A 22101-nucleotide genomic window follows, 5' to 3' on the forward strand; every position below is an offset into this window, starting at 1 on the left:
CCTCAATGTGACCAAGACTTAACCCTTTCCCCCGGATACAATCTCAACCTTAAAGAGAACCTGTCACCAGGTTTTACCCAACTAAACTAGCATCTCCCCCAGGTAGGGTATGAAATGTCCTTTCTAGAATTTTATGTCAAATCTCACCAAGTTACCGATAAAAAAAAATCCCCTCCCAAAATCTGGCAAATATGACTCTTCTCACCTGAGATAAGTCAAGTGCAGTGGGTTCCAGGGGGACGGAGATTTTAAGATAAGATAGTCCTTTATTAGTACCACTGTTACAGCAGAGAGAGAGAGAGTACAGAGAGGACAGTATAAACAATGATGGAACAATAATATTATTGATAAATGAACAATAAAAAAGTGATAAAAAGACAAAAAAACGACAAGCAATGATCTGCAGTTTGGTATTCTGTCTGTAGATGGAACCTGCAGGGACTGGTTAGGTGGGGGCGCAGGTTACTTCTGTTTGGGCCTTGTTTGTTGAAAAGCCTGATCGCAGCGGGGAGAGATGACTTCTGATTTGTTCCCTCTCACACTTGGGGTGGAGCAGTCGGTCACTGAAGGTGCCACCCAACGCCACCACAGTCTCATGCATGGGATGGGATCTATTCTCCAGAATACATTTCAACTTACCCAGTGTCCTCCTCTCATCTACCACCTGCACTGTCAATATCAAGAGGACCCCACAGCACAGAGACGGCTTTCCTAATCAGTTTGTCCAGTTTGCTCCTCTCCCTCGCCGAGATGCTGCTTACCCAACAGACTATGCCAAAGTAGATGGCTGATGCCACTACAGAGTTGAAAAAGGTCTTAGAGGGGTCTTTCTATCAGCTCCATAGAGATTAATGGAGCAGAACTGTCATGCACGGCCGTCTGCTCCATTAGTCTGAGGAGCAGCGAAGGGTCTGTCGGACCCCTCGTTCTCGTGATCTGCTCTAAGACCCCCACTGATCAGAAAGTTATGCCCTATCCCGTGGATAGGGCCTAACTTGCCTTCGGAGTGCAGGCGGCACTTCTTAAAGGGCTTTTCCCACAAATGCCCACAGCCTCCTCAGCAGATATAGTCTTCTCCGACCCTTCCGGTGAAGTGCATTTATGTTCTCTGCCCACTCCAGTTTATTGTTGAGGAAGACACCCAAGTACTTGTAGGACTTCACTGCCTCAATATTCGTCACCCGGGATGACCACTGGTTGAGAAGGAAGACTGTGCTTACGGAAGTCCACCACCATTTCCTTGGTCTTCCATGATCTTCCTTGGTTTTGCTGGAACCAGTCCACAAATTTCCGTATCAGTTCTTTGTACTCCCTGTCGTTCTCACCTGTAATGAGGCCTACTATAGCAGAGTCATCAGAGAACTTCTGGAGGTAGCAGCTACATGAATTGTACCTGAAGCTCCTATCTTTGGTTGTATAGCACCTAGAGACATGCTTTTTGTGTCATCTTAAAGATAAAAGTATCATCATTCAAATGGTTATGTGACCTGCGGAACTGGAGATACACGCAGCTGAAGAATAATTAGTAATGCAAGCTACGGATAAAGATCCAGTTCCGCCTATATTTTAACGACCTGTGTGTCCAGTTCTGTAGGTCACAGAACCATAAACCTGATGGGTTATGAAAGATTCTTATCTTTAATACACAAATAATACACAGAATACACTATGGTACTTACCTCGCTTCGGCAGCACCACTGTAAAGCACATATCCTAGTAAAATGCCAAAACTTGACAATAACCCATTTGAGCTGCACATCTACACTGATCAGCAACATTACACAGTGTATTCTCTCTTCATAAACACTTCTGATACAGTGTGTAGGCGGCAGGACCCATTTTACATGAAAGGTAGTTCAAAGAAAATATGCAGAAACCTATGACGCAGATGTAAGGATACAATTTTGCAGACCCTAGTGAAGGGGCAAATGTTAACAAGATTCCATGACAACATTTTATTTTTCGGCAAAGAAAGGACAGATATTCACCCTTCAAATTCTTCATATCCAGTGCATTTACCTTGAAAATTATTTAGCCACTGTATTTCCAATGCACATGAAATGGTAAGATGCATTTATACAAAAACAATGTTAGATCACGTAGGAAAATCATGTGGCAATAGTCACAGGTATGCCCCCATAGTGGCAATAGTCACAGAACCTTCCCCATGCAACCATTAGTCACTGTGCCTGCCCCATGTATCCATTAGTCATAGCGCCAGATCCAAAAAGCCAATATTCACAGAGTGTGACACCAAAAGAAAATATTCACAGTGCCTGCCCAACAGTAGCCAGAAATCATATTGCCTGCATCTGCCCCCAGTAGCCACTCGCCACAGTGCTTGCCCCTGGTAGAAACTCGTCACAGGGCCTGCCCCACAGTAGCCACTTGTCAAAGCCCATTCCCCTAGTGGCTACTCTTCACAGCCCATGTCCCTTTTAGCCACTCTTCACAGCGCCTGCCCCCAGTAGCCACTCCTCAAAGTACCTGCCCCTGTAGTTGATTTTCAATGTTCTTGCCTCCAGTAACCAATAATCATAGTCACAGTGCCTGCTCCCAGTAGCCACAATGCTGCCTAAGGAGCTAGTGCTGCCCCCAGTAGTCACAATGCTGCCCCAAGTGCCCCTTCTTCAGATGTGCGAGCTGTGTCCCAGGTGACATGTTCTGACGTCAGACATCTGCCTACGGCGGCTCAGTTCCAGCCACCCGCATTATTACACGTCACCTGAGCCACGTCTCCTGCGTGACATGCATGGCAGCAAGCTGTGAGAGTGATTGGAGCTGGGAATTCCTGTGGTCCATTGCAACAAGGTCAAGAGGATGGGAGCCGGCAAGAAATAAAACCATGAGAACCTAATAAAATCAATAGTAGTATAAAATATCAGGAGTATATAAAAATATGCTGATATTAAGCTGATATTAAACACCAACTCATCAGTTATTTTTTTTACATTTTTTGATTCTATTCTTCTCCTTTGTTATAAGGAGCTAAATGATATTTTGCCGTTAAAAACTGCTTAATACGAGAGCAAGTCTAGATGTGCCAGCTCTCCGCTGGAGATCATCACTTGGCCCGGGAAGACAGAAATGTAAATGAGTCTACAATAAACATCTAGGACACCCACGTCCCAACACGTCCGACACTCCCTCTCATTGTTGACCTGTTTTATTTTATATTTTAAATAAATCATTTCTTTTAGCCGTCGGTGTGAATAGATGGAGCATGCAGAAGCACGTCTGAGTCCTCAAAACTGCTGCCATCTGTATGTGTCGGTTATACTAGTTCAATAAGGGAGACTTGTGGCGTAAAACACAGATAAATGAGGTATTTAGGGGATTATTTTATGCACATTTTAATCACACACTTTACCAAATATCGAGATCTGGAGATGGCTCTGGCAGACTGTTGTCCATTCGGTTTGATAGCCGTGAACCCCATCGACACCCAGAGACTTGACACTAGGTTTATCTTTTTTTAATCTTTTTGTCTTGTTGTGTCATCCACTAGCCCCTGCATTAGGTTATATCACAGTAGTTTTGCTTGACGGGCTCCTTTAATAATAATTTATTATTATAATTTTTAGGTAACTGTTACAATTTATTAAAGACGTTACTTAAGAACTTAAAATAAATTATCAACAGTAAATGCGTACACAAAAAAGGACAAAATACTTCATCTCCGATCCCTCCAATCTGTTACCTTTGGTTACACACGGATCAGAAAATGCCCAATGTGCGGCTTAAAGGCAAATCTATTGCCTAACAAATCATCTCACGAGGAAAAGAAAACAATTTGTCAGATTTACCTACGTTTGCGCGGCTGTGACAGGTTTTTAACTGGGGATTGTGTCGCACGTGACCAGACTGTGGTGCAGCTGTGCTGCTTTCATACGACAGAAATCAGGGGGCGTGCCCTCGGACAATCCGACCGATTCGGACTGAGCGCAGGATTTCAAATTGTGTCGCAAGATCAAGCACTTACATTCACCAGGAAAAAGAAGGTGAACTCCTGCGGACCTGAGCGGGGAAGCGGCATATGCAGGATATCGGGTACCCGATCTTAGGGAATCGGCACAGTGCATTATCATTGGACAATGCACTTTCGGGGAACGTGACAGGACGGGTAAGTAAATGTGCCCCAATGTGTTTTAAAGGGAACCTGTCAGTAGGTTTGGGGCACCTAAGCCACCAGAAAATAGTGCACCTTCATGCAGCTGAGGTCCGGGTCCTCAAATCTCTTTACCTTTCGACAGTCCGTTGCTGCATACTTCTGGTTCATTAGCATAATTTTAAAACGTTAAAAATAATTTCAAAACTTGATAACAAAGAGGATTACTACAGTCATGGTGCCTGCATCTATGAGTAAGTGTCCTTGCTTGATCAAGCTTGACTTTGATAGTAGATTTCCTTTGAACTTTTCAGATTTTCCCCGTTTCCCGTGATCCGTGATTTGAGAAAATGTTCCATGTTTATCTGTATGTTAATGAGGATCTTTGTGCACTAGGAATGGCTCATGAGCACATCATCAAGGTCCAACCATGAAAAAGCAGAACTTGCTAGTTTGGCTATATACCGTACATATAAGAGCTGAATAAAACGTATACATCTCTGCAGCCCTTCCTTATACGAGTCAGATGCTGCCTAATAAAGTATTAGCATTGGCATGCGCCTATTTTAGGGCTAAGACTTTGTTTGATTATACTTTGGATTTATCTGAGAAACGGAGCATTTTATGTGCTATTAAGTCTATTTTAGAGCATATAAACATTCAGTCCAGAGTTCTGTGTTTTCATGTTCTCTTTAGGCAGACACAATATTTTTGTGGGCTCTTTTGGGATAAGCGTGCCTGGAGAAAGAATAAACACATTATCCTCCCAGCGCAGCTTGGATTCCCATATGGCCTGGCCCTTCAAAAGAACCCAGTCAGAAGGTCCAACGCTTCGCTTTATTTGCTTATTACATACTTTTTGTGCACCACTAAGCAGAAGGAAAAGAACTAAAATGAGTTTTCCTCCTAGATTTTATCTGCATTGGAAAGAAGAGTAAGGGCAAAGTTCTTGAGGTTATCAGTTCATCCTTGATGGCAAGACTCATGGATCCCAAAAGACGTAAATATTTTCTGGGGAAACAGCAATATCACCGATCCTTGGTGCCACCTCCAATATAAGTTCAGATTCTAGCATGGATATTTTAGATTGGGGTAGTCTTACTAGTATGTTGTTTTGATCATACCCATTCCAAAAAAAACAATCAGGAAGTTCTCGGCACCAGACCCATTTGTGAACATCAAAGCTCAAAGTTATATCAAAAGAGGGGTTGTCAAGTGTGAGGCTTTCATTGTAGACATCTACTGCCATTGTTATAGTTGCCCTGCTCCGACCCCATCTAAGTGGTGTAAGCAAAACTCTCAGGCATTATTTGCTTCATGTGCCGGTGGCCCCCTTCATGTTCTGTGACAATGACACGTCTGTCCCTACCTGAAGTGATGTAAAAGCCATAAGGACCATAACACTGGAACCAGAGCAGTGGAGCTTAGGATGGTCGCACGCCAATCGTCAATCATTCAGGAGAAGTAATAAAGCTTCTTTATTGGTCCTACAATGGGTTTAGACCCATTTTTAAACCAAGAACCTCTGTTACTTATCCTGACAGATTGCGATTGGTGTGCGCCCATCTTACACTCCGCCACTATTCATACTCGGTGCCGGTGGAGAGATCCGAGCTCCAGGCTATTGTTGTAACTGCACATCTACGGATCAACCGAGACGCTTACACAAGAGTTCTGGCCCAAGAAAAGCACAACCAAATCCGGTGAGTGCTTTATATACACCTTTCGAGCTCCTTGGTACTAACATACTCGCCCTATTTCCCCTTTTCTCGCAATAGTTTCTGGCTGCCATCGATGTTAGAGGCGTCTCCAGAGTGATGTAACTGTCCTTATATTACTGGGGTAATACCCCTAGTGTACGTTCAGCAGTGGACAGGGATGTATGCAATATAGTAGCATCCATCCCTCATAAGCTATTTTGGCCTCCGCTAAGCTTATTACTTGCTCTCCAGGAGTGGACAGGATGGAAAAAAACACATCCTGCTGGGCTTTTTCATCCATTGTTTCCTCCTCTTTGGCAGACCATACTTGTCTATGGATACGTTCGTTGTGTGTACGCTGGGATATTTCCTGGTGTACACACTGAACGTATGCAGAAATCGAGATTTGAATGTAGGCTCAATACAAGAAAATTAACATGCTAAAAATAAAGAAAAGGCTGCAGATCCTGTCAATTCATGAGCAGAACCTTTCCTCAGGCGGTGCACAGTAATTTCCAGGTGAAAAATCCACTAGATTTTTACACTTATAGAGGAGTCCTTCAGGTGCTTTACAAACACTGGAATTGCTACAGATTTTTAACTAGATTTTTAAGGGAAACTTTCGTAGGATTTTTCGGGGATTGCACGGCTGTGACAGGTATTTAGCAGGGGATTGTGTCGCATGCGATCGGATTGTGGTGCAGCTGCGCTGCTTTCATGCAACAGAAACTGGGGGCGTGCTGTCGGACGATCCAACGGATTTAACATTCAAATTGTGTTGCAAGATCAAGCACTTACATGCCCCGGGAGGAAGAAGGTGTACTCCGTCGGACCTGAGCGGGGAAGCAACACATGCAGGATATCGGGCGCACGATCTTAAGAGTGCATTATCGTCGGACAATGCACTTTTGGTGAACTCCTCTGGCCGGGTAAGTAAATGTGCCCCAATTCAGGGCATATACACCAGAAAACTGCTGTAGATGCCCTGAAATAAATCACATATGCGATTATTTTTCCCTTCACACCAGCTCCACCCCAAGTGGGCACTACCTGTGAACTACCTAGAACATGTAAACGTTCACCTTGAACATTCCCATTGTTTTTCCACTAGCTAGCAGCTGGCGTAGTTTTGGCCATTGGCACAAGCCCCTGCCGTATGCCCCTAGCCTTTTGATGTATCTGGAAGCGTGGGGCTTCTATCACATGCTCTTTGCACATATGACAAATATGTGTTATATTCTTTAAACAAACTGACCTGTGGTGCTAAATTTCTAAAATTCACTTTTAAATTTTTAAATATTTTTGAATTTGGATTAGGGGGAAGTGTAGGGGGAAGAGTCAATATATACATATACCCTAGTATACCCTATATACATATACCCTAAACTAAACTACATTTTATCTAGCTAATATGCAAATTAGCAAATTGCACATCAACTGACTCAGTTTGCTCCTCTTCTTTCCGATCCCAGCGCTGGTCTTCTTTAATATTAACAAGCCGACTTTCTAGACTTATAATTAGCAGGCCGGAGTGCGGGGAAAGGGAGGTGGAGAGGGCGTACATAATTAGCAGTCTGAAGCGCCGGACATCTTGTCCCCGCGCTCCAGCCTTTTAGTTATGGGTCGTTTTTCTAGCAGATCCCTACGTGCCAACATTAAAGAAGACCAGTGCCGGGATCGGAATGAAGAGGAGCGTAGGTGAGTATCTGTAGTTATCCAAGTGGTTGTTTTCCTTAAACTACATTATCAACAGCTCTGACCCAACCACAAAATCTAAATGAAATTAAAAAAAATACTGCTTTGACATTTCCCCCTTCCTTCCTAATAAACCCTACTTGCAGTTTCCAGTACATAGTCTTGGTTTGTGGCCAGTCCATCATTCCATGCCAGTAAACCGTAATTTACCCATAAATAGTCATTCGTGACTCCAACGCTTTCCATGCAATCCTAACAGGTCGCGGCCAGCAGTGGAAGTCCGTACCACTTTACCTTTTCAACCTTCACGCAAAAACATTAGGCACTGAATGTATAGTTGTGAATCAACGTGATAAATATCCCACAAGGTGCTCCAGATCAGCGGGAGCACCACATTCCATACATACACACACAATGCCCCTTTTCCCAAGTTGGAGCAGCCACTTCTGGTGCAATTTATAGCAGTGTCGGTCCGGGCTTGCCTAATGGATTGCACATTGGACTCCTGCCACACAACTCATCAGGAAATGTGAGGCTCTTCCCGGCATGAAGAGAACACGTGAACCTGAGAGGGGAACTCATTTCCTTCCCTCTTCACAGAAACACCATTCTTATACGTGCAGATTTATATTACTTTAAGGACAAGTTAGTCCAACGTCTGCAAACATTTTCTTTCTTTCTAAAATAGTATTTAAGGGGAGAAGAGGAAAAAAATTGGAACATGTGATTTCCTAGAATTGTAACGCTGATTGATGAAGCTCTGGGGAGGACTGGAGCTCAAAAACATCACGGGTAAAAATAGTGCCGTGTCTAAGACTATCCAGCAGCTGCCACACATGAGAGATTTCTTATTAATCTCACACGCTAAAAACGTACATGCTGAAAACAGAGAAACATCTTTTTAGTAGTTGGGGTGATGCTTTACTGATACAGAGCTCCAAATTCTCATCCATAGGCCACAAAGGGTTGTCCTAAAAAATTATAAAACAGTCAAAGAAATACTTTTCATCTCTTCCATTTCCTGATTTTTGTTTACCAGTTACCAGATAAGATGTGCCCTATCTGCATGTGTCCACAGGGGTAACCTCAGTAGTCACATGCCGAACTTTAGGCATCACCACTTGGTTCATCTTGCAAACAAATGCCCACAGAGGATCACTAATAAAAAAGGCTTTCGACTCGGTGTTTATCTTGTTATTTTTTTGACATGTGCATCTAATTTTTGCCAGTACCTGGACAACCTCTTTACATTATACAATTCTGGCTGCTTTCAGTCACCACTAGGAGGAGCTCAAGTGTTCATGCATACTCTTTTGAAGACAACTATTAAATAGTACACAGTGAACTCCCAAGCTTAGAGATGACCAAAAGTAGAAAGAATATTATCAACATCTTAGGCCAAAAACAGATCTGGAAACTCAAAAAGGAGTGGTTTCTGCCATGAGTCCGGTCGTAATAAATGTGTGAGCATTGGTTAAAATTCACATTTTTATGGCAGGAACTGGATGACATTTGTATAAATCGCAGCCACTATATTAAGAATAAATCAAATTGGGCTTCTCTTTTTCTGCTTTATTAATTTTACCTCTAATACATGATGCATTTGTGTCCAAGACCTCATGCATGTAACAGTGTGCCAAGGCCGTGAACTCATGGCCCCATAGCCTTCTACTGGGCACATTCACGTTGCGGTATGGGGCATGCACTGTGCCTCACCGCACCAGGAATTTTGCCGTTTTGTATATTGACTGCAGGTCCCAATAATTTAGCTAGTTCAGGTCATTTCACTCAGCAGAACAAAAAATACCTTAGTCTTCTGAGGGTCTCCCACTTGTTAGCTTTTTGTTTTCCTTAATAATATTATATTATTATATAAATGATATCTAAATTAATCTGGCTGGAGATGGCTTAAGAAAAATTTAATTAAAGTGAACTAGCTAGTTACAGGTTCCAATAGTCTATGCCAGTGGTGGCGAACCTATGGCACTGGTGCCAGAGATGGCACTCGGAGGCATCTCTGTGGGCACACGGGCTGTCTCCCAGGCACAGAGTTTGCCAGACATGGCATCTTCCTGCAGTCTCAGGCAGTCCAAGTAGTGCCTTGCTATTTTAAAGTGACCCATCCTGTGCTGCTTGGTCCTGTCCAAAGAGTGAAAAGGTGTCGGATTGGAGCTCAAAGATTCTGGTAGCAATAAGTTTGTTACTGCCTAAATTGCCGTGTTGGCACTTTGGGAAAAGCTAGTGGTTTTTGGGTCTCATTTTGGGCACTCAATCTCTAAAAGGTTCGCCATCACTGGTCTATGCTATGCCGATTTAAAAAAATGTCCTTGTCAGCATTCTGAATACTGCCACTGCTTTATAAAATTTTATTTCACATCACCTGGCTCCCTGCTGCAGCTTGTGTGCCTGCGTCCCAGTCTCCTCATGCATTCTTTCTCCTCCACACCATCACCCTCCCACCCCTGCCTGCTCAATGACATGACCGGAAGAGGGGGAAGGGGATGGATGAGTGTGGAGGAGAAGAAATGGTGACATAAGGAGACAGACACAGGATATTGCCTCTGCCCCCTTCAGCCTGGGACTCACCACATGCTGCTGGGAGTGAGTCATGTAATGTGAAATAAAGTTTTATGAAGTAGTTGCAATTATTAAATTATTCATTTGTTTAAATTAATTATGAAAGTATTCAGAATGCTGACAAAGGCATTTTTTAAAATCTTAACATAGGCTATTGGAACCTGTCACCAGCTAAAAATTACAATCCTGGTGAAAGGTTCGCAAACCTACCCTACTCCATCTATCTATTCTTGTGTGGTGGCTGCCATGGTTTTGGCCTGGTTGGACAAGAAGTGTCAGCGGTCACGGGGCCCTTGAGGTCAATTTGTGGCCTCAGTAGGGTCTACAGACATCAACTGTGTCACATAACTGGAACTTGCTTCTGCCACTGAATGCCATGACCGGCAACACTGTCGCCGATACTGATGGCTGGGTAGGAAAAACAAGGGAACTAAGTCTTCTTCTGTTTTTCCTATGCCTTCCTGGTATCATAGTATCAGTTTATAAAAAAAAAAAGACACATGTCCATCAAGTTCAACCAAGGAAGGGAAGGGATCGGATGAGGAAGGGATTTATGGGAAACAATTCTATATAACATAACCATCAATGTTATTTAGGTATAAAAAGGCATCTAGACCCTTCTTGAAGCTCTCTGCTGTCCCTGCTGTGACCAGCGCCTGAGCACGGCTATTCCACAGATTGACAGTTCTCATAGTAAAAAAGCCCTGTCGCCTCCGGTGATTAAACCTTGTTTTCTCCAGACAGAGACAGTGCCCCCTCGTCTTTTGATTTGATTTAATCTGAAACAATTTACCACCATATTTTTTGTATGGACCATTCATATAATTCTATAAATTAATCATGTCCCCTCGTAGTCGTCTCTTTTCCAGACTAAATAAATTTAGTTGTTTTAATCTTTCCTTATAACTAAGACCCTCCATACCCCTTATTTTTGTGGCTCTACGTTGAACCCTCTCCAGCTCCAGGGCATCCTTTTTTATCCGTAGGCCCCTTTAAATATAAGACAATTTTTCAATGAATGAAATGAATAAGCTTTAAATTTATCTGAGTCATCCCACATAGGAGGCTGGAAAGCCTTAACGTCAAAGCACGCTGCATTTGGCATCGCAACACCTTAATCTCTTAAGCAGATGCTAAAAGCAGCGCAAAATTACATTACAAAAAAAAAAACATTCTGGCCAGGACTCCATCCAGGGACTTTCCTTGTGACTTCTCATCCAAAACACATATGCAGAAATATACAATTTTATTTATAAAAGACACAATAGCTATACATGCGAATGTTTATATCCGACGTCCCCGGCACTCAGCGTCGCTTTCACAATTGCGATTGTTTGTTTAGATTGGGGGACTAGCCGTACTTTTGTTTCTGGCAGTCGCTGACGGTCAGGAAATGAGGTATTATCCAATGTTAATGTAATAGAAGTAAAAGTTGATTACGTCTGAATCATGGGCTCAGGTGTTACTTGAGGCAACCAACAATTACTGTAATTCTAGTTTAGCAAATATTTGCGGTCCAGTCTCCTCTCCCTGCGTACTGTAGCGACCCGTCGTATTCCCTTTATGCTGCAATTAACCCCTTATCACCGACACTAGTTTTCAGCTCAATGACCAGACTCGATATTTCAAATCTGACAAGTCTCACGATAATTGGTTATAACTTCGGAACGCTTTAACATATCCCGGTGATTTTGAGAATGTTTTCTCGTGACACATTGTACTTCATGTTAGTTATAAAATTTAAGTGATAAGTTTTGCATTTCGTTGTGAAAAAAAGTGAAAATTTGGCAAAAGTTTGTAAAAATTCTTCATTTTCCAAGTATGAAATGTTCTGGTTTCCAGACAAGATGTAAAACTACCCAAAAAGTTTGATAATTAACATTTACAGAATATCTGCTTTATGTTGGGATGATAATTTATGCTTCCGGTCATTTTTCTAGGATGTTATGAGGTGCAGAAATTTAGGTGCAATTTTTCTTATTTTCATGAAAATTGCCAAAACTCACATTTTGAGGGACAACTCAGCTTTCAAGTGACTTTGAGAGGCCTAAATAATAGTAACACCCCATAAACCATTACCCCACTATAGAAACTTCACCCCTCAAGTTATGTAAAACAACTTCTATTAAGTCTATTAACCCTTTAAGTGTTTCACATGGGTTAAAAAATATGGACCTGCGATTTAGAAACTATTGAATTTTTTTGGAAAATACATTCATTTAGGCCAAAACTGAAATTTTCAAAATAAATTAAATGATGAAACGCACTGCAATGCTTGATGCCCAATTCCTCCCGAGTGTACTGATACCCCATATGTGGTGGTAAACTGCTGTGCGGGCGCACGGCCGAGTATAGAATGAATGGAGGCGCCATTCACAGCAGATTTGTATTGTCACATTGTACGACCTATACATTTTTATTTTTTTTGATAATACAAACATATGAGGGCTTATTTTTTATGGGATGAGATACAATGTATAGATAATTTATTTTGGGAGTCTAAAGCTTATTCTTGAGATTTTATTAACTATTTCAAGGGGGACACAAACAAAATCATCAATTTTTATTTTGGATTGTTAGCATTTTTTTTCCCCCCGCTCACCGTAATGTAAAAATAATATTTTATCTTTATTCTCTGGTTCACTACGATTGCGGTGATACCTCATTTATATAGTTTTTCTTATTTTTGCTTAATTTTCCTGAGCAAAACCAATATTGGAGAAAATCGCATTGTTTTTACTATTGACAACTTTTCAGGGCCATAACTTCTGTATTTTTCTGTTGTCAGATCTGGTTGAGGGCTTATTTTTTGCGAAAACAGTTGTTCTTTTCAGTCGTATCATATTAGGGAACATAACTTTTTTTGATCACTTTTTAGAACATTTTTTGTGATGGTGTTTGATGAAAAATTGTATATTATGGAAAGTTTTCCGAGTTTTTTTTTTTACGTAGTTCGCCGAGCGGGTTCAATATTGATTTAGATTTATTGTACAGATTAATACGTACGCGGTGATACCAAATATGTACGTGTTTTGTGTTTTATATACTTTATTTGCATTTTATGTGTTACTGGGGAGATTATGGGACTTTTATTTTATTTATTTATTTAATTATATTATAAAAAGTTTTAATTTTTTTTTTTTTTTAACTTTTTTACATTTTCTACTTCTTGGCTTGAATAAGCGATCATCCGATCGCTTATTCAAGCCTTTACACTGCAATACACTTGTATTGCAGTGTATAGTGTAAGTAACTGAGCATGCTGCGCATGCTCAGTTACTTACAGCCGGGTCCTGCCAGGAAGGCAGGACCCGGCGAGAAGAGGAGCCGACAGCCTCGGGTCACTCGTCGGGACCCGGGGCAGCGGCACGAGGGATCGGATCCCCCGGTAAGCACACCGGGGGGGTCCGATCCACGGGGGACACACTTGCACGCCGCGGTCATGCTTGACCGCGGCGTGTAAGGGGTTAAACACCCGGGATCGGAGTTTTTCCGATCCCGGGTGTTAGTGCCGGGTCTGGGCTGTGATATCACAGCCCGACACGGCACTAAACTGACCCGATGTCCCGAAATCTTCTTCTGACGCGGCGCCGTAGAAAGGCGTTGCGTCAGAAGAAGTACCCTTAATGACCGCCGTAGAATCCCGATAGGGCGGTCATTAAGGGGTTAAGTTATAAGACCAGACGGCAAAGTGATCGCAATCTCCGGGCTCAAGATTTCGTGTGAAGAGATGGTAGGAAGTAGCAGATCTATGGGGAAGATTTATCAGAAGTCTCTTTGAGCAGAAGTGTTATAGTTACCCATGCCAACCAATCAGAGCTCAGAGCTATGATAAATCGGGAGATGTGTCTATAGTGCTGCAGGCACAGATTGTACTGCCTCCTTTTCTGCCATTGTAGGGGTGTAAGATGGTCTTGGTTTTGCTTGTAAAAGATATTGGCATAGAGACTAGTTCCCAGAGTCCCTCCCAGAGTCCCTCCCAGAGTCCCTCCCAGAGTCCCTCCCAGCTCACAGACTTTCCTCTAAGGTACATAGATAAAGATAGTACAACGTCATAGTCTTCTCTGTAGGGATGTTGACACAGAAAGTGCTGCCTCATAGTCTTTCCCTGTTGGGTATTCCTGGCACAGAGAGTCATGCCTCACAGTCTTTTCCTGTAAGTTATACTGGAACAGACTTCACTACCTCCTAGCCTTTCCCTGTAAGTTATGTTGATACAGATAGTACAACCTCATAGATTTCTCTCCAGGGATCTTGGCACAGGAAGTGCTGCATCAGAGGTTTTCTGTGTAGGGTATCGCTGACAGAGTAATACCTCACAGTCTATCCTGTAAGGGATACAGGTAGTGATAGTACTGTCACACAGTCTTCTCAATAAGGAATGTTGGCATCATGGTACTTCCGCACAATATTTCCTGTAAGGTGTGCTGGCACAGAAAGTACTGCCTCCTAGTCTATAAATGTAAGGTATGTATGCACAGATGGGACAACCTTACAATCTTCACTTTTAGGGACATGGGCACGGATAGTACTGCCTTACAGTCTTTCCTGTAAACGATGTTTTCCACAAATAGTGCTGCCTTGAAGCGAGTACAGGTAAAGTAGCATTGCCTCGTAGCCTTTCCCCTCATAAGAAAGTTTCAAAAAATTTTAAAACTCCTCTATAAATTTCATGAAAACATGCTTAAAGGAAATCTACCATTTGCTTTTGTGCATTATGGACCAAACATACCTTGAGAATGCTGTAGCTACACTGATGCAGGCCCATATCTTGTTTAATCCCTGAACTGAGTGGTTTTGCTGATAAAATAATTATAAAATTATAATAATGAGGCTCTGGCGCTCCTGTGGCTGCCCTGGTGCTTCTCCTCTTATCCTAATTATGCACTGCTCCAGCCTTGTCCTGCCCTGCATAAGCTGAGAATGTCGTCATCACTGTGTTGTCCCTGACAGGCAGAAGTAATCAATCACTGCACCATCCCCCAGCTGCTGAGTATGAGTCATCCAGCTCAGGTTGATTAGTCCTGTCTGGACAGTTCAGGCAGCTCCATATATAATGTGTTTATGTACGGCAGCCGGCAGCACCCAGCTTTTCAAACGTCCTGAATTTTATAATTGTTTTTTGAGCAAAATCACTCAGTTCAGGGCTTAAACAAGATATGTTTCTGCATCAGTGTAGCTACAGCATTCTCAAGGTATGTTTGGTTCACAATGCATAAAAACAAATGGTAGATTTCTTTTAATGTTAAAACACATGCTCAAAAGAAAAAGCCAGAAAATAAAGTTTTACTTGTATGTGAAACCACTTGCCGCACCAATATCCTTCCAGAGCTGTGTTATTATTGATTTTTTTCTTTTTTTTTTAATTAATTTCAAGTTTTGCTACGACTGGATAATCACATACGTCCCAGGAATTTAAATATGATCAAATACACAATTTTATACAAAATGCAGACACACCCCATGTGTTATATAGGAACTCAAAGAATAATTTTTATAGTAATAGTTTTTTTTTTTTTTTTTTTTTCAACCGTGACCTAAAATACTCCGGACAAGACATTTCAAAGCCTTGGTCAGGTTGTCTTTTGGCTTTTTATTATATGTGATTATCAGACTGTAAACTGATAGAATTGTGCTCCTGATCTGTCAGTACATTATTATATGAATAGGTTTGTCTGGGAGACTTGAGAAGAGCCATTGAATACTCTCTTTCATTAGCATTTCCTTGGTGTCATGTTCTGTCCTCATACCGCACATAATTCAGTCTTTGAAATATTATGAACTCTGTCCGCATTGCCGCTCCTCATCCCTGACCTTCATTCATGGGTTTGGGTGGTCAGAAAGGCAAATTTTTATGTGATTTATTCTTAACAACGACTTCTAGGCTCATCTACTTAATCCTGTCCACCACTGAATTCCAACAAATCCTGAAATCTTAACCCCTTAGCCGGCTTTGAGAAGTTTATGCACTTTTTGATTTTTTTTCTCCCCAATTTTCACAATCCGCAACTTTTAAAATCATAACTTTATGAGGGCTTGTTTCTTGCAGGTTCAGTTTAATTTTTTTTTTTTTTTTTTTTTTAAAGGTACCATTTTGGCTTTTTTATTGATGAGCTTCTATTAATTAATTTTTAAAATGTGAGACTTTTGCAAAGAAAAAAAAGTGTAACGTAACCTCATATCAACACCACCTGTGTGTTTGACAAGCCTGGGCTTGTTTTTTGTGGGACAAGTTGTAGGTTTTATGGGTACCATTTTGGGGTTTATGTTTTATAGTTTTGTCTTTATTTATTTATTTTTTTTTAATCGGCTAAAATATAAAAAAACATTTTTACTGCTTTTACCATGGGAACTACATATTGTGCTACACATAAAGGCAAAGTTGTAACTAACGTACCAATAATAAATAAATTATATACATATTATATATATGTACATATTACACACACCTATATACACTCACACATACACAAAGGCAGTCCCGACAAAAGTTAGGCACTTATCTACAGGACAGGGTCTAACTTGCTGATGGATGGGGGGGGGGTTCAGGTAAACCCCTTGGCAACGTTTTATGCTCAATAAATAACAATGTCCATCTATATGTGTCAACTTATACATATATGTCAACATAAACATTTTTACAAATTTATTGTTCCATTTCGTGTGCTAATGGACGTAAAAAAACAGACCCATTTCAGGGCTACCTACCTGTTATGAAGTGATCTACTTGGACAAAAAAGGAACATTTTCTGGTCTCTACTTTAAAAATGTCAACCTCAAAGCTAGAGTTATAAAAAATATTCCCAATACAGAAGGAATTAGGGGTGACAGTATCTCCTGCAACCTCAAAGGCGTCGAATCATCACCATTTAGTCACAATTTACCCCCTGCGGACCCTGCATAGTCATAGATACCTTTCATGCATAACCTGATGCAGTCACACAATATTCGGTTTGGGCATATTACATGTGGAGGCGTCTCTTTAGCCATAAGTCAATTGTTACTTACCCAATCAGCATTTCTGTCAGTTTCACAAAGCCAACGTAGGCCAGCTCAAACGCCCCTCTATGTCTGGACTGCAAGAGGTGATGCTTGAAATAGTCCCCCATCTCAACCACCTGCAATGTACAGAAACATAAATAGTCACAGAAAAGTATATAAAGGTATAATATACATTGTAAAATTTGCTCAAGATTAATTCATTTGAACAAGTGACAGCCAATCAGTGGCCTTAGCAGAAGCAAGAACTGGAGCGGAAGTAGCTCCTCTGAAACGTGATATGTGGATACCAAAATTTGATCATTTCTGCAATAGAAGGGCATCAGCAAGTATACAGAGATCTATAACTCAGGAGTAACACACATCTCGGACAAGACATCTCGGACAAGACTCTCTAAGACTTCTCTATTCTACCACACTAAGAAGTATAATAAAAAGTAGTAATAAGATATGCAATACAAAAATTAGATCATACAATGTATATGTATGATCAGGGAAACCCATTTAAGACATCTCAAAGTGAATCCTATGCAAAGGAAAGAGAAGAACTTAAAGAGAACTTGATTGGTCTCATGCGGACCTGTAGGTGGTTTAGGGTCCCAAATCGAACAATATGAGAACTTTCCGTGGCCTCAATTTAACAGGAAAAAAAAAACATTTAAAGGCGTATTTCCATTTTAGCAAATAAATGTTATTTTTTTGTGTAATGAAAAGTTTTACAATTTTCCAATAAATTTTCTGTTTCAATTCTTTAGTTTTTTTAGATCTCCGCTTGCTGTCATTCTATAGAAAGCTTATATTATTACTAGCAGTGGACAGAAATCTGACCATGGTCACACAGGTGCACAGCTCGTTATATCACACAGCTCTGACTTCTCTCTATGATACTAACGAGCAGTGCACCTGTGTGACTATGATCAGATTTCTATCCACTGGAAGTAAACCTAGAAGCTTTCAATAGAATGACAGCAAGCAGAGATCTAGAAAACAGTAAAGAATTCATACGAAAAGTATATTGGAAAATTGTAGAACATCATAAAACAATAACATTAATTTGTCGAAATGGGAATACCCCTTTAAGCTTACCTCGATGCGAGGTTCGATGAGGCACATCGGACTCACATCTGAAGATCCTGCGCCGACGCCTCCTCTCGCCATGCGAAAAGTGAATTTGGGATAATACCGCGGCTTCATTGCGCATGCACCATAATGACAGCGCATGCGCAGTAAAGTATAGATGCTTTTTTTGTTATGCCATCATGTAGAAAACTCATGTAGGGACACTAAACCAAAAGATCAAAGGGACCTGTAGGTGGCTAAGTGTCTCAGATCAGCCCGACAGGTTCCCTTAAAGAATTGGTTGGAATCTGTCAACTGAAATACCCAAGAATATGAAAAACAGGTCCCACTTCTGGTTTGAATGGAGCGTCACATTGTTCCATTACAGTTCCCATACAGCAACCAGTTATATCCTGCAGCCCCACAAATACTGCAAATATATTCACTTGGATGAGCAGATCCCCATTCTTATGATCACTGGGTGTCCCAGCAGTCTGACCTCCACTCATCTAGCACCCTACTGATCAAGAGGTTCCTAGTTTCGCATTCACACTGCCGGAGTTGCATCAGTACAGTGGTCTGCAATCTTCAAAAGTCTCACTAACTAGAATGGAGAATGGTGGGGATCCCAATAGTGAGCACTCCAACAACCTACAAGCCAATATGGTGCACCTTACAAAGTTGTCGAAAATTTTTTGACCTTTATATATTTTGCTCTACCGTGAACTGAAGCCCAACATACATCCAATCATGGGCATTGTGGAAATTTAGATAGTACAGGCGGTCCCCTACTTAAGGACACCTGACTTACAGACGACTCTTAGTTAAAGTTGGACCCCTCTGCCCCCTGTGACCTCTGGTGAAGTCTCTGGATGTTACTATAGTCCAAGGCAGAAATAATCAGCTGTAAGGTCTCTGTAATGAAGCTTTATTGATAATCCTTGGTCCAATTACAGCAAAAGATTGTCACTGGGGCAAAAAAAAATAAAAAATTTGGTCTGGATCTACAATGATAAAATATACAGTTTCGACTTGCATACAAATTCAACTTAAGAACAAATCTTTAGAACCTATCTTGTACGTAACCCGGGGACTGCCTGTATTACATAACTTTTAGTTCCCATTCCTTTTAATTATTCAGCAAATTCGCTGGAAAAAAAAAAACTATTCTAAAATAACCAAATTTTTCATCAATGACAGAAGTTTAGAAAATTCCAGGTTTGCTAAATAAACCCCCATCGCTCTGGTTCCAGCTGATAAAGTAGGTATCTGTGCAATGTCAGGTTCACACGCAGAGGATTTCGGCATTCCGGCCTCATTCATGATCGCCGGTCTGATAAGAGAACCCAAAGAGAAGGTAAATCATCTTAAAAAAAAAGAATGAGACGGAGATGGAGAAGACAAGTCGTTGGAAAGGTAAGAAGAGTTCACCTTATCTAAACTTGATAAAACTTAAGGGCAGCCCTGGTACGCCCAAGGACCTGTAGGTAATAACCAGCAGGAGGTCTGGCTGCAGATATGGGGAGTTATTGAGATGATGAGAAATATCTGTAAATCTGCACGAGATCGGAGCGGCCAAACTGCAGTCACCACATTCCTGTGGAATCGGTTACATGAGATAAGAAAACGGGATGATGACTTAGAGATCGGTTCATGGCGTGCATCTGGTAACGCAGCTCGGGCCAATTAAAGGAACACTCCAGTTAGATTCACTGAATGACATCTTGTGCAGGGCCTGGAGGGAGAAGCAGGACTCCAGGTTCTAGGAATATAATGAAAATTGGTCGTCGTCCTCCTCCTCTTCTTCAGGCCCGGCACCAAAATTAGCTTTGACTGGATTGGTCCATTGATTAGCAGTGCAATACCGGTCATAGCCACTAAATGGAGTGGTGCCGTTTTTGAAAAAAAAATATATATAAATATATTATAGCTGTAGTAGCGGGGGACTAGTAAGACTCAGTTCACATGGCGGTATTGGCCCAGATATTCTGGGAGGTCAAATTCAAGGTCAAAATTACGCTCTAGGGCTTCCTGAAAGGTATTGAACGTGCCCTATATTCTCAGCAACATCCACTCAGAATAAAAGACATTGGGGCTTATTTACTAAGGGTCGGGCTGATCACTTTTGTCGGACTGTGCAGATTTTCTGTGGATTACACGGCTTGCACAGGTATTTAAGAAGTGTCTGCACTGGGATTTTTGCGCATGCGATCGGCTTTTAGCGCAGCTGCGCCGACTTTCATGCGAAACAAGTTGGGCGGCGTGCCGGAGGATGATCCGACTGATTTCGACTGAGCGCGGGATTTCATTTTCAAATTGTGTCGCAAGCCCCAGCACTCACATGCACCAGGATGAAGAAGGTGAACTCCGGCGGACCTGAGCGGGGAAGCGGCACATGCAGGATATCGGGCGCACGATCTTAGTAAATCGCGGCACAGTGCATTATAAATGGGCAACGCACTTTCGGTGAACTTCGTGGACGGGTAAGTAAATGTGCCCTATTGACACGCAAAAAAAATCGATTGCCTCCCGTTGATTTCAAAGAGAAAAGATTTTTGTCCACAGATTTACCCAACATAAAATCTCTGGCAAAGCCGCCATGTGATCTAGCCACAAGGATTGCGTTTGTGTTTTTGGTATGTCTTTCTGACGGAGTCTCTAATTTCCCAGAATGAGGAAGATTTATGTGTCCTAATATAACATACACCAAAAAAAAATTAAGAAGAGGTAAGTACTATGTGCTTGCAGTACTGGGGGCCTTATTGTGCAGGCGAACCAAACTATGGCATATGTTATCTCTGTTCACAAAAAAATGAAGCTTTATATAATCATTGTCAGTTAAAGGGGTTGGCCACTTTACGTCAAGTTTTTTGGAATGTGTGTATAAGTGTGGGGGGAGCAGGATATGAGGTCAATTACCAATATACATTTACTAATAGTTCTTTTCTGCTTTCTTCATATGTAAAGTGACACCTCCTGTCTATTACAACATCAGCCAGACATTTCTGACCATAAAAGGGCCGCAGATGGTCATGTGATCTTACCCATGAGCAATCACCCTGTCAGGACCTTATGATAGTGTTTATGAATATAAGATCAAGATACTGGCAGGGCGATTGTTCATGGACAGATAGAGATCACATGACCCTCCATCTGCAGCCATCAATGAGCAATCGCCCTGTCAGGACCTTATGATACTGTTTATGAATATAAGATGAAGATACTGGCAGAGCGATTGTTCATGGACAGATAAGATCACATGACCCTCCATCTGCAGCCATCAATGAGCAATCGCCCTGTCAGGACCTTATGATAGAGTTTATGAATAGAAGATCAAGATCCTGGCAGAGCGATTGTTCCTTGACAGATAGAGATCACATGACCCTCCATCTGCAGCCATTTTATGGTCAGGAATGTCCGGCTGATGAGGTTAAAGACAGGAGGCTTCATTTTACATATCAAAGAAGCGGAACAGAACTATTACTAGATGTATATTGGTAAATTACCTCATATCCTGCCCCCCCCACACACACACACACACACAATATAGAAAACATCAAAAAACATGGAAGTGGCCAACCCCTTTAATAATCTGCCAAATTCTATCCATTATACATATGTCGGTGATAATTATCATACGTTCTTATATCGCATATCTTAACACAAAAATTCTTCAGATATATGGGAACAAAGACTCGTCTCGATTTAGTAAGAATATTACGAAACCTCTGTTGTAACAGACACAAGATATATCAAACGAGTTTTCGAGGAAATCTGTGAGCGTCGATGCTACTTCGGGTCCAAAACAAATAACAAAAACAGAACTTACAAGGAAAAGATAGATTTTTTTTTCCCCAGACATAATAAACTGTGCAACGGGGATGTGTGGGAACGCGAACTAGCGAATTCCGACTCTGCGGCACAAGATGACCTTAAAATATCTGAAGAATGGAAACTTAGATG

General features: G+C 41.5%; 1 protein-coding gene across 2 annotated transcripts in view; it reads right to left on the minus strand.

Moving 5' to 3' along the window:
• THADA (THADA armadillo repeat containing) overlaps positions 1–22101 on the minus strand; it is a 354225-nt gene that overhangs the window by 281531 nt on the left and 50593 nt on the right. For both annotated transcript variants that reach the window (XM_072140258.1, XM_072140259.1), the window contains exon 22: positions 17089–17198. In XM_072140258.1, coding sequence (XP_071996359.1) covers positions 17089–17198 — 110 coding nt within the window. The remainder of the gene's footprint in view (positions 1–17088; positions 17199–22101) is intronic.

Source organism: Engystomops pustulosus, chromosome 3, assembly GCF_040894005.1.
Source record: "Engystomops pustulosus chromosome 3, aEngPut4.maternal, whole genome shotgun sequence".
Classification (NCBI taxonomy): Eukaryota; Metazoa; Chordata; class Amphibia; order Anura; family Leptodactylidae; genus Engystomops; species Engystomops pustulosus.